Source organism: Narcine bancroftii, chromosome 1, assembly GCF_036971445.1.
Source record: "Narcine bancroftii isolate sNarBan1 chromosome 1, sNarBan1.hap1, whole genome shotgun sequence".
Classification (NCBI taxonomy): Eukaryota; Metazoa; Chordata; class Chondrichthyes; order Torpediniformes; family Narcinidae; genus Narcine; species Narcine bancroftii.
The window spans coordinates 425,048,725-425,062,739 of NC_091469.1; the positions used below are offsets into that span (position 1 = coordinate 425,048,725).

A 14,015-nucleotide genomic window follows, 5' to 3' on the forward strand; every position below is an offset into this window, starting at 1 on the left:
AAACAGTGTCCTTTATGTAACAAAGATAAAAATACATAACCAACATTTTGGACTTGAGCCCTTCATCAAGATATGAGAGAATGCTGGCAGGCATCCAAAAAAAAGGTGGGGGGGTGACAAAGGCAGGAAATAATAGGTAGAGAGGGAGGGGTCAGCAGACGGAAAATAAGGAGTGGTTCCTCTAATCTGCGGGTTGTCTGGGCCATGTGAGTTTGAGAGTGTGACTCGGAAACGAAATAGTTGGCTACTGGGAGGTTGCTGTTGTGGCGGATGGAGAGAAGGTGCTGAGCAAAATGATCTCTCAATTGGTGACTGGTTTATCCAATGTAGAGAAGGCCACAAAGGGAGCATCAGTTGCAGTAAATAAGTCCTGTGGATGCACAAGTGAAGTGTTGCTTCACTTGAAAGGTCTGCTTGGTGCCCCAGACCATGGTGAGGGAGGAGGTGTGTTGCACCTCCTGCGGCCACAGTGTAAGGTGCTGGGGGAAGGGTGGCGGGGGGGGGGTGGAATAGATAGGAAGGAATAAGTGCATGAGGGAAACACGCCCAGAGGGGAGGGAAGGAAAAATGTGTCTGGTGATGGAATCCTGTAGTAAGTGGCAGAAATTCCAGTGGTCAATATGTTGGAAGTGGAAGATGGTAGGTGGAAGGTTAAGGGGTAATCTGATTAAAATGTTTAGAAAAGTTAGAAATATTCACAAGGAAATAACGGAAAACCAATCTATAATAACTGGGACAAAGTAAAAACAGTGAATAATAATAAAGGTTCATTCAAAAGTATAAATCATTTTTTTGTACACCAAATAATAAAATGTGGAATGAGGACAAAGGGCATTTTCAAGAATGCAAATACATTTCTGTTGTTATCAATAGTTGAGCAGCAAAGGCAAAAAAAAAATCAGAGCTGGGATACAAATAGTTGAGCAGGTTTGAACAATCCAGTTCCTACTAATGGGCCATGCTGTTCATGGAATAGGAACCTTCATGTTGATTATAATTATTAATTGAATATTCATATACCTCCCATCGATGAAAAGAACATTAAGTCACCTACATCATTACTTGCTCTCAACACTGCCATAGTGCCAAAAGTTACAACCTCTATGTAGCAGTCTTAGCACGCTGCTTGCTTCTTTGCCACTGTTCTCCAATATATATACATAAAATATCAAGGAGTTCTGCACGCTTTATTTCTAAAATTATTGAAGCACCTTTGGAAATCTGAAAACGGAACCTTGATTGGTAGAGAACACATCATTAGAAACTAATTTTAAAGAGAGGGAAACATTTAACTTACTTGGCTGTATTCCTGAACTGTTGCAGCACTTAACCCAGTTGCAGCCATATAGGTGCTCCCAATGGTTTTAATTTTTTCCACTCCACTGAACTTAGGCTTAGACAACAACTGGGAAACAACATATATATTTTTGTGAACATCAAAATGGTTAAAGAGTATAAAGTTATTTGTTTATTTATCTATTTATCCATCATCTATCTATCTCTGTCTATTTATCTACCTATCAATCTGTTTATTTCTATATATCAATAATTGTCCTGCATCTGTCATTTGCCTGTATGTGTGTTATGTCTGTCTGTGTGCATGCGAGGTTTGCACCAAGGACAGGAGAACGCAGTTTCATCGGGTTGTACATGTGCAATTAGATGACAATAAACTTGACTTGAAGTTAAGGAATTGGTAAGTAATAGGCAGAAGATTACTAGCTTTCCAACTGAAATTGAAATGACCATTTAGAATTTAGCTTTGAATTTCAAAAATTGAAACAACAAAAAATGGATTGGCCAGTGATTTTATTATCAGACAACAAATAATTATCCCTTGTTTAGACCTGTAGACTGCCAAAACAAAAGGAAATATTTGAACAAGAAGCTGAGTGAATATTTGAAACTTGGGTTAGTTTGAAAAGATATACAAATACTATTTATTTGTTGATGTGATTGAACAGAGATGTGAAAAATTGAGAAAATTGTAAGAAGAATACAAAGTTGAAAATTGGGGATCAATGGGGAAGAAGGCAGTGTGTATGCATGTTTTGCACTGAGGACCATAAATTTGAGGCAGTTTTTAAAATTCTGTCTAAATGTGAGTTCATGGATGAGAAATCTTGCAGCACACTTAAAAGTAGACACACATAATGTAGAACAGGATATGGCAGAGTAGGCTAGGTTTCAGTTTGAAGCAATACTTGCATCAATGAAAACTTATAATAATGATAATGATAATGTAAATGAAAGTGTGCTTGTATGTTGCACTATTAATTCTGATAGCTATGAAGGTGTGTTAGGAGAGAAATTGCTGGCATTGCTTTGTAAATCATCCATTAAAAATGTTTGACTGTATCATTTCGATTGCAGAGACACAGACAATGACTTGTTCCTGCTTTGATGATGTTGATGGCATCTCATCAAATGGGAATGTTTGGTCTTTAATCTGGTAATAAATAGAGAGCTTTGCATTGTTTCACCCTATTCACCAGCATTCTTTTAAATCTGATCAGGATGGACACAGGCATTTCCATGATGGGGATGAGGACTTAAATCTGTGGAGAGGTGCAAAGCAGAGGTCTTCACCTAGAGGAGTGGTAGAAATAAAATACCTTGTAGTTGACAAGGCTCTGCTGGTGTATGGTGGTGTAAAGTTCATCACAAAGGGAAGCAGGGAATTGGAGATGGTTTTGGCTTTCTATCACGTTATTCAACTGAGCAACCAGAAATATTTTGTACATGGTACCAAAATAAGGTAGTTTCAAAGCACCACTACTAAGTCCAAGAGTTATAGAGTTTGGAACATGAGACAAGCAGAGAGTGATTATTTAATTCAGCTGCCATTTCCTTTTATCCCATTATAAATTCTCCAATCACTGTCAGTAAGGGAGCCATCTTTGAGTCTTGTTCTCTTTAGATACCTATATCTGCATTTACGTTTCTCACCACATTACTTTGATATCCTTTTTCCTTTCTTTATCCAATTTCTTGGTGTTTTTTGCTGAATCCTCAGATGTTTTTAATCCTCACTGCTATTGCTTTTCCAGGCAACTTTACAATTCTCTTCCTTTGGTAGTTCCCTTTGCAACAAGATCACCAATTAACCTTTCTCATTGTAGAAGACAAGATCTATACTATCTTTTTCTCTGACATGTTCCTCAGCATAAATTCCATGAATTCATACTCCACCTCATTACCACTGATTGCCCTGTCAACCTGCAAATTAAAACCCTGCAACATTGTCCTCTATTTTCCTGATTTATGTCATACCTAATATAACAAAGACTATTTGATGGCCTATAAATAATTCCTGTGAACATTTTCTTTCTTTTGCTGCTGCTGAGCTCATTGCTTCTAATTCTGATATATGATCTGCCAAGCCTACTGTTCACTACTGTACAGATCTGACCCCTCATAATAATGCTATAAAATCTATTTCCTTGTTGCCTCCAACTACTTTTATGTAATGCATTTAGGTTGTTTATTTCTATTTGTGTATTAATTTATCCATCTTGTTTAAAATTTAAGGCAGAGATGACACAATTTCTCTTCTGTCAAAGTCTTGTGGGTCTTTGGAACTCCTCCACAAATGGAGAAGTAGATGCTTTGAAAAAAAAATTAAGGCATGGATAGATTTTTTAATAAGCAAGGGGGTGAAATATTTGAGGTAGACATGTGGGTAGAGTTAAATTTAAAATCTGATCATGCCTGATCTATTGACCTGTAAAATAAGATTCAGGAGGAAACTAGCCTAATTCTGCTTTTAATTTGTTATGTTTACATTTATATTGTTATAACTACTGGATTACATGGTTGTGTTTCTACATACTTACATCATCAAAATCAGCAATAATTTCATTTAGTAATCGTAGACATTCTAACCCTTCTTTATTTACATCTGATTCAGTGTAGAATTCCTTGAAATCTGGGATAGATGCAAACATGACACAGACACACTCGTATGATTGATGGTAAAGGTCCTGTCAAGACAATAAGACATGGCATTAGAAATATTCATTTTTTTTCTCTGTTGAATCTCTCATTCCAGTGTTCAGTCTGCACATTTACCAAGCCTTTTAACAATCACATAAATTTTCAGGTTTCTGTTGTAGGAAGAACAAAAGATGTTTATGGTAATTTTTTTCTCACTTGTCAATGTTTTTTTTCCCCCTCATGAGTATGTTCAACCAAACCTAGTTTTCATTGCTCTATTTGAGGACAATACCCTATAATCATGTTTAAAGATCTAATTGTTAAAATTCTCAAGTATTTTGCCTAGGAATGTCCTTCATTATTGCTCCTGATGGAGTTCCAAGCCTTGGGGGAAGGTAGATAGTTCATTACCATAGGGAAAATGCCAGTTTGGTTGAATCTTGGGTGCCCCTAACAACCAACCCCCAAGACTTTGATCATCCTTCTCCTTTTGTTAGGAGTCAGTGTGTTCTGGAGGGCTGAAAGATCCATTATTCCTAGCCTTGCCCATGCATTTATTCTCTTGAACCTTCAACCAAGCGTTTTATCTTTAAAGCTGCTTGCAATAGAATTTGGTTAACCTTTGGGTTCTGTGATGGTTGACTTGCTTCTTCTTTGGCTTGGCTTCGCAGACGAAGATTTATGGAGGGGTAAAGTCCACGTCAGCTGCAGGCTCGTTTGTGGCTGACAAGTCCGATGCGGGACAGGTAGACACGGTTGCAGCGGTTGCAAGGGAAAATTGGTGGGTTGGGTGTTGGGTTTTTCCTCCTTTGTCTTTTGACAGTGAGGTGGGCTCTGTGGTCTTCTTCAAAGGAGGTTGCTGCCCGCCGAACTGTGAGGAGCCAAGATGCACGGTTTGAGGTGATATCAGCCCACTGGCGATGGTCAATGTGGCAGGCACCATGAGCTTTCTTTAGGCAGTCCTTGTACCTCTTCTTTGGTGCACCTCTGTCTCGGTGGCCAGTGGAGAGCTCGCCATAGAACACGATCTTGGGAAGGCAATGGTCCTCCATTCTGGAGACGTGACCTACCCAGCGCAGTTGGATCTTCAGCAGCGTGGATTCGATGCTGTTGGCCTCTGCCATCTCGAGTACTTTGATGTTGGAGATGAAGTCGCTCCAATGAATGTTGAGGATGGAGCGGAGACAATGCTGGTGGAAGTGTTCTAGGAGCCGTAGGTGATGCCAGTAAAGGACCCATGATTCGGAGCCGAACAGGAGTGTGGGTATGACAACGGCTCTGTATACGCTTATCTTTGTGAGGTTTTTCAGTTGGTTGTTTTTCCAGACTCTTTTGTGTAGTCTTCCAAAGGCGCTATTTGCCTTGGCGAGTCTGTTGTCTAGACCCAACGTAACAGCTCAAGTCATTTCAGTGTTGAAGTGAGTGAGATGTTCCCACACATTATTATCAGTAGCTCTGCTGTGTATTGGAAGAATGGAGTCTCCAGACCAAAGCTCACCCATTAATGACCATTTGTCTTGCAGAGGTGTCTGAGTAAATCCACATAAATCAGGTATAATTTTATCATTTGAGTTTTGTTGGAATCTCAGTAGAATTTATGGAATTCATGAAATATATAATTACGGATTCCAAATAATGGGAAATGACAAGTTCTGAAACATAAATACAGAGAGAACCTCTGTGGGACACACAACAGCAATAAGAAGCAAAGGGATCTAATCAATATTTTGGGCATGAACCCTTCATCAAAGTATTCTCTTTGGTTCCTACAGATGCTGTGTGACCTGTTGAGGTTCTCCAGCAATGTTGTGCATCGGGCCACAATCACAGCGTCTGCAGACTTTCTTGTTTAACTTGCAAAATTTAGGGTTTAGTAATTATATTAGAATCCAGAGAGCTCAAACATCTATCTCAACATGAGCTTGAATTTCAATAAGTTAGCCAAGGAAACTTCAAGTAATTATATAAATCTGTAATAAAAGGAAGGCACAATGTCCTTTAGGGAAATAAATCTACCATCTTTATCTGGTCTGATTTATGTGTAACTCCTCACCCACCAATGTGATTGACTTGAAATGATGACCTCTTCTGTTTTGTGGCAATGAAGTTGCATTGCTGATAGCCCATCCCGGTAATGAATAAAACTGATGTATTAATAACAAAGACAAAAGAAGAACATTAAATTTGTCTCTGTTCCATTTTTCTCAGCAGGCATTAACCAATTTATGATGATGTTAAACATTTCTGCCTGAACAACACTAATCTGAAATAAAATTGATGCAATTAAAAGAACATGGATCATTTTATCATTGGTCTCAATAAAAATAAGTACTATACTGTAATTTCCAAATAAAAGTATTAACAATGCACAAAAAAGCACTTTGAGGATGTCAATTCCTACCATGGCAGCAATATAGCACATGGCTGCTTTTGAAATGGTTAGTAATTGAGCCACGGACGAATGATCCGTTAAATAATAATAGTCTGCGTAGGTGCTGACCTCCATCTCACTAGATAAGTGGTTACATTGAGAACACACTTTGGAGGCACTTGTATATTGCAATTTACAAGGTTATTTGTTTCCATAGTACTTTCTGCCACACATGTTGTTGGAATATAGGGGTTAATTAATCATAGAAAATATGTAGAATATATGCTTATGTACTATTTAGTTTGTATACATGAATCCAGTACTATGTAACAATTTAATATTTACCTCATAGTGAAGGGAAAGAGTAATGTAAGTAAGGGGCAGCCACAGTATGTAGCAAAGTTGGCTGATTCCAGTAGGTTTAGAATTGCCTGCTCCCAAAATACAAAAGAGAGGATATGTATGAAACAATTTAGTAGGAAGGTTAAGGCAAAAGGAGGTGTTGATTAGCACAGGAGACGATGGCCAGACAAGAACAAAGAGAATCCTGACAGGGACTGTCAGAAACAAAGAGAATGGAAACTAACTCAGTAAGAAGGCTAAGACAGAAGGAGGTGTTGAGTAGAACAGAAGATTATGGCCAGATGAGAACAAAGAAATAATTAGAAATATCTGGGGTATGAATTGATTTCTGATCAAAACAACAGGATATTCTGGCCTTGAGAATTAAGATGGGAGCTCTACACTCCAGATATCTGCAGAGCAGGAAATTACTTGTGATAAATCTTATGCAAGAAATCTAGCAAAGAAAGCCAACTTTTGTTCTGTATGATAAGGTTGAGCTATATAAACTGTAGAAACTGGACAGTAGAGGTCAGTCTTGGGGAATAGCTCACTGTGCAGGTGACCTATGAACTAACGACTGAACCAGAGCTCTGTTAAGCTTTATTCTTGTGCTGTGTAATAAACTGATTGTTGAACCGAATACCTTCTCCTATCACTTCATTTAACGAGCACACTGGACTCAGATGACACATGGACTAAATTAAGGGTAGGGTAAAGCCAGAGTCCGACATTTGATGACCCCGACGTGATGAAGATGGAAAAGTGATGGAAGACAAAGAGACGAAACACCGGTCGATTGTGGTGTGGTGATAACAACAAGTGGCCACTCAACAAAAGGAGGTAAGCAGATGCCTGTTTAAACGAAGTTCTGCTATTGGCAACGATAAAATTGTGTGTTGTCACTACTCTGCAAAAGTCCTAGTAGAAGCCAGGGAATAAAGTTTAAAAATCCGGGGGTTAGAGTCCCCTGGAGAATCCGGGGGTTAGAGTCCCCTGGAGAAAATGGGGGTTAGAGTCCCCTGGAAAAAATGGGGGTTAGAGTCCCCTGGAAAAAATGGGGGTTAGAGGCCCCCTAAAGGAATAGGGGTTAGAGTTTCCTAGTAGAGTCATAGATATAAAAGTTAAAGGTCTTGGCCATTTAGTTAACATATTGTATGAGTTATTTGTTTGAGGATTGTATGAGTTATTTGTTTTTGTATTGCATAAGAGTTATTTGTTTTAGTATTGCATAAGAGTTATTTGGTTGAGTATTGTGTTAAGTTTTTCTTTTGTGGTTACAAGAAAGCGTTAAGGTTCACAGTGGGTTGAAGGGCGGCGAAATTCTACCAGGTGAGAGACTCATTGAATTACGAGGCCTGAAGGAAAAAGATATGAAAGAAAGATGGAAGGAGAATTAGGGGAATGTCAGGAGTATGGGGGATGTGAATGGATTCCTCCATCTGTAAACCAGCAGTGGGAAAAAACAAGGAGTCAATTGCTGGGAGGACTGCGAAAGGGAGAGGAAGTAAAGGCTATGAAACGGTACGATCAGATATGGAAAGAGCTGCAGAGTCAGGGGAAGGTGCCACTAGGATTAGGAAAAATCAGGCTTGTATTGTACTTAGGAGAAGCCGAAAGAGAGGCGACAAAGGAGGTACAGGAACATGAGAAAACGGGACAAGGGTCTATCTTAAATAGAAGAAAATTTAAACAACAAAAGGAAGCGAAGGAACAGAGGAGGGCAAATTTACATAATATGACACTGGCTTGCATGGCTGTGGAAACAAACCTTCAGCATTCTACTAAAAAGGCATCCCCTATCACAAAGGAGGAAAAGGGGAAGGAGGTGACAGGGGAAGTTAAGCCATCAGCTCCGCTCTATCCAAAGTTACCAGAGACGTTGCCAGCACCTTATCCGATTCCCCAGATGCCAGCGATGCAGATAAGTGAGGGAATAGTGAATGTCACTGAATTAGCAGGTCACGAACTCCATGATGCGAAGGAGAGACTTAAGAGAGTTATGAAGAAAAGGGTGGAGGAAATGAAGGAGTTAACGAAGGAAATACAGAAAGATGTATGTAAAGTAAGGGAAACTAGTATGCGACTGGAAAAAACAAATGAGAGAGAGCAAGAACAGACACTTGAGAATGCCTTCTCGGTAGGAATGTCAGAGGATCACTCCAACCTCTTTACAGCTTGGGCTGTGGGAAATACAGCAGGTAGAAATGGTCGCAGGGACCACTAGGTGCCCTGATGCCGAACCACTTGCAAAACATGCTACAGCACTAGGAGGTGCAATGCAGGATAAGTTTCCCGTTCGCCCCGGTATCATGCAGTCCCTGACATTTTCCATTAAGGAGGATGAGGAGATCTCAACCTTTTTAAGTCAGTGTAAAGAGAGTTGGACGGATAAAGCCGGAGAACACCCAGCCACAGGACCCTTGCAAACTACACTATTTAGGTCTGCAGTAACGAGCGGGCTGCCAGCTGTAGTCAGGGAGGCATTAGAGAATAACCCTGATATTCCTGGTTGCTCGACTGAGCAGCGGGAAAAACATTTGGCCCATCACATGAAGCGTTATAGAGCTAAGCAAAAGGAGGACAAACAAATTACGGAGTCTGCATAAGTGCAACTCCTTAAGCTTCAATTGGAAGAGGCTATGAAAAAGGCAAATGAGGCAAAAAAAAATCCCTCAAAGGGTGCGAACCAGATGATACAGCAGCCAACGCAGCCACCACAAGGGAATAATACGAATTGGCACCTGGCCCCAAACTGGGCATCGGGTCCCACCTATGGGGGCAGGACTGGAGGTCCAATGGGGGAATTCTGAGTAAGAGGGAGAGGTTGGGGTGTTCCACGAATGCAGCCAGCCATATGTTTTGGATGTGGTCAGCCAGAACACTGGAAGAGAGACTGCCCCCTAGCATGGGATCCTCAGGCCACTGGGGGAAGGGGATATGGACCGCCACAATATGAGCCTTGGGTCGAGCCCCAGAGATCGTCAGTACCACCCCTGGTACATCAGGCACCCCATGCGGCTCTCGCTCCGACGAGGCAATTCCCATTGCTGACGGAGGAGGAGGAATGTTACCAGCAGTGACGGGGCCCGAACACCCAAAAGCAGGTTAGGTTGGCAGACCCCTTCCTGCAGATTAAAGTGATGAACATGAAAGTATCATAGTAGATACGGGTGCCAGATTTTCAACACTTACTGGCGCTGAGTTTCAATCTAAAAAGTCATCCTCTAGTGTCCAGTCGATAGGGTTCTCGGGTACACCAAAAAATCTGCCATTTTCTACACCACTAGTCACTTCTGTGGCAGGACAGACTTTTGCACATCAATATATTCTGTCGGCAATGTGCCCTACTAATCTTTTGGGCAGAGATCTGCTGGTCAGGTGTGGAGCATCGATCCTTTGCGGACCCAGCGGAATAGAGGTCACCTTTCCAAATGGGTATTCAATGAACTGTTCATTAACTACACTTCGTTCCAGTTCCCAGATGTTACTGTCAGCCGCTGAAGGATCCATGTCTGAGGGACTATGGGCCGACATTTACTGCGGGCTGCTGGAACCAGAGGACCCACAGAAGGGAGGGCTGCTAAAGCTTTACAATCAATGGAAGCCGTGGATCCAGTCGTTACACCCATATACCCCTCCCTCGGACCCCCTCCATGTTACCCTCTTTTACGATAGAGATGGGGATGAAATTTATCAGCATGCCTTTTATGAAGAGGTAGAGGGCATGTAATGGGAGATTAATTCGGACTACATAGTGGTAGGAAAGAAGGGAGTGGCCGCTACGGTGGCACTGACATCTGAGCAGCTGGAATGGTATGTGATGGCCGGTGAGGCCATTCCTCATGTCACTCTTGCAATTGGGACTAATCACCAGGCAAAAGATTTGGGACCGATGTGTCAGAACTTGATGTCCTTGAGGGACTGGTCCGACACTCAATTACTGACAGTGCAGTTCTCTCTATCTGGTCAGGCGTACAGGATTTTATACCCTTCAAATGATCAGGTCCTCCTTGAGCATAGACAGATTGAACACTTTCATGGTAGAGAAAGGATGGATTATCCCGACTCTGCTCCTATGTTAGATTCTATCCCTGAGGACCTTTGGTCAGTGGGACCAGCAGACGTGGGTTTTTGCCAGCAGGTTGATCCCATAACATTTGAACTTTCAGATTATACTTCCATTTGGCAGACACAGTATCCCCATAAACCCGAGGCTGAGGTGGGTCTGGCAGATACGATTGATGGCCTAATGTATTCAGGGGTGTTGGAGGATTCGTGTTTGAGTTGGAATACACCCATCTTACCTGTTCCGAAACAGGACACGGGCAAATATCGGATGGACCATGACTTAAGGTGAATCAATGAACACCCACAGTTCCAGTACCAAACCCATATACCGCCATGACTGCTTTAACCCCTGACCACAAGTGGTTCTCTTGTATAGATTTAGCAAATGCTTTCTTTTGTTTGCCGCTGGCAGAACAGATTAGAGATGTGTTTTCCTTTACGTATAGAGGTACAAAGTTACGTTATACTCGACTCCCGCAGGGCTTTATCTTATCCCCAGGGATTTTCAATCAGGTTTTGAAAGAACAGCTGGGGGGGCTAGTACTACCAGTTGGGGTAGTTCTGATCCAGTACGTAGATGACATCTTATTGGCAGCACCTGAGCCTGTCTCCTGTTTGGAGGCCACAAAACTCCTGCTAGTGCAGCTGTTCAAGGCAGGTTTTAAAGTCTCTCGTTTAAAGTTGCAATGTTGCAGACAAGTGGTCTCCTTTTTAGGAAGAATGGTCTCAGCGAAAGGTACAGGGATATCCATCCCCTGTGCATCGTACAGCGATACTACATCATTCAAAACCTAAGATAGTTAAGGAAATGCTTTCGTTTTTGTGTTTGACAGGTTATAGTAGGCAGTTTATCCCATCGTATGGTGAGTTGACACATCCACTGCGAACTTTGGTGAATGAGCAGGGGATGAGGAATCTGGGAGCTACACTTGATTGGACTGAGATGAGTTTTATTCTACTTAAGCAAGCTTTTACAACCGCTATAGATTTGGCGATTCCAAATTATAGACACCCTTTATTTTTGGATGTTTATGAAAAAGCACACACGATTGTTGGTGTCCTTTTACAGAAAAAAGGGGGTGGAAGATGTGTGCTCATGTATGTGAGTATAAGACTAGATCCGACTGAAGACAGACACCCACCATGCATGAGACATGCAGCGGGGGTAGCAAAGATTTTACAAAAGGTGGCACACATAGTGATGCGAAATGCCCTGATGGTATTAACAACACATAGTATTGTCGCATTTGTGAGCTCGACAGCGTTTACAATGACATCACTGAGGCAGACGAGACTGGAAAAGATCCTGAATGCTCCAAATATTACGTTTACCCATGAAGGCATTAACATGGCAGACAATATGGGAGAGGGAGAACCACACTGTTGTGAAAAGAGGGTTCTAAGGGATATTAAAATAAGACCTGATTTATAGGCTACACCCTTGAGAGAACCAGATGAAACCTTATTTACAGATGGTTGTTGTTACAGACATCCCACGGACGGATTAAAAGCCGCCTATGCAGTAGTACAGAGAACCACAGAAGGATTTGAAGAAATTATTACAGGGACAGTGAGAGGAAAGGAGTCAGCACAACTGGCCGAACTACAGGGAATGATAACAGCATTAGAATGGGCAGAAGGAAAGGAGGTAAATATATATACAGATTCGGCATATGTGGTAGGGACAATACAGGTTGAACTGAGTCAATGGATTAGAAGTGGTTTTTTAACAGCAGCAAGGACCCCAATTAAACACGAGAAGGATGTTAGGAAATTGGCTGAGACCCTCTTGAAACCAAGGGCATTAGCAGTTATAAATGTAAGGGCCATGATAAAACAGATACGATGGTAGCTCGGGGAAATCAGGAAGCGGACACGGCCGCAAAAAGGGCAGCAGGGTACGGCCCTCAGTTTATTATGATGCAGGCAGATAGAATGGCACATGACTTATTGCCACCTTGTGAGGTAGGAGTAATAATTCAGGAATAAGCGCAGGCATCACCCCAGGAAATGATGGTATGGAAAGAAAGGGGGCAACCTAAGATCAAGGACTGTGGAGATCAATGGACGGTAGGCCAGTATTACCATCTGGACTCATGAAACCCCTCCTGGAGGAGGCACATGGGTTAACCCACTGTGGGAAGAAACAGATGATAAGGTATTTGGTACATTGGTGGCACCCCTTCCTGCCGGCAATGGTGGAGAATCATATCAGAGAGTGTAAGGTATGTATAACATATAATGTCAAGGCGACTGTGAAACCTCACGAAGGACAGTTCCCGTTGCCTAAGTTACCAGGGCAGGAAATTGTAATTGATTACACGGACATGATAGAGAGGGCAAGGGGATATCGATACCTCTTAGTAGCAGTAGATGTGTACACAGGTTGGCCGGAGGCAATCCCTGCCAGAAGAGAAGATGCAAAGACGGTAATTAAGTTCCTAATCAACCAGTATATTCCTATACATGGATTTCCTAGGAAGATCAGGTCAGATAATGGGACACATTTTAAGAGTAAAGATTTACAGGAAGTAGAAGCGATGTTGGGGTTGAAACATGCCTTTGGAACGGTGTATCATCCACAATCCCAAGGAAAAGTGGAGAGAATGAACCAAACAATAAAAGGTAAGATCAGGAAAGTGCAGGCACGGACCAAATTAAATTGGGTGGATGCGCTGCCCCTGGCATTGATGTCAATAAGGAGTACGGTAAGTTATGTGACAGGATTTACTCTGTATGAATTGCAAACGGGGCACCAGTTTCCGGGACCTGGAGCCGAGATTCATACCACAAAGGAAGAGGTTAGACCAATGAAATTTAAGCTTTATTCTGATAAACTAATGGCTCTGGTATCAGCTTTTTCACAACAGGTTACAAGTACCGAACGAAAAGGTGAAACCCCGATACCATCAGCTGCGGAGTGGGTTCTGCTGAAGGTGATCAAGAGAAAGTGGTCGGAGCCCAGGTGGACTGGACCCTACAGAGTGGTGGAGAGGACGTCCCACGCGGTCCGACGACAGGGAAAAGGAGAGACGTGGTATCATTGGAGTCAGTGAACAGCAATGGACCCACCTACACGGACACTGGAACAGATTCGAACGGAGATGACTGAGACCCTGTGAAGAAACTATGGACTAAGAATTTTTTAACGGGTCCCTTTAAAGAGACTATTGGATAACAGTGACTGTATTTCAGTATTTGAAGTGATATATCTATATTGAAGTCAATAGAATTTAGGGGGCTGTGTTGGACACTATGTGGGGACTATGGGTGATCTTGTTTCTAGCCGTTGAAG

General features: G+C 41.9%; 1 protein-coding gene across 5 annotated transcripts in view; it reads right to left on the reverse strand.

Moving 5' to 3' along the window:
• The window catches only part of LOC138751634 (adenylate cyclase type 2-like), a 650,763-nt gene that overhangs the window by 32,154 nt on the left and 604,594 nt on the right, over window positions 1-14,015 (reverse strand). For 3 of the 5 annotated variants that reach the window (XM_069914176.1, XM_069914179.1, XM_069914178.1), the window contains 3 exons: window positions 5,994-6,080; window positions 3,837-3,983; window positions 1,298-1,405 (listed from right to left, as the gene is read on the reverse strand). In XM_069914176.1, the coding sequence (XP_069770277.1) occupies window positions 1,298-1,405; window positions 3,837-3,983; window positions 5,994-6,080 (342 nt within the window). Of the gene's footprint in view, window positions 1-1,297; window positions 1,406-3,836; window positions 3,984-5,993; window positions 6,081-14,015 lie in introns of those variants that run through there. The other 2 variants (XM_069914177.1, XR_011350095.1) reach the window with 2 other exon arrangements.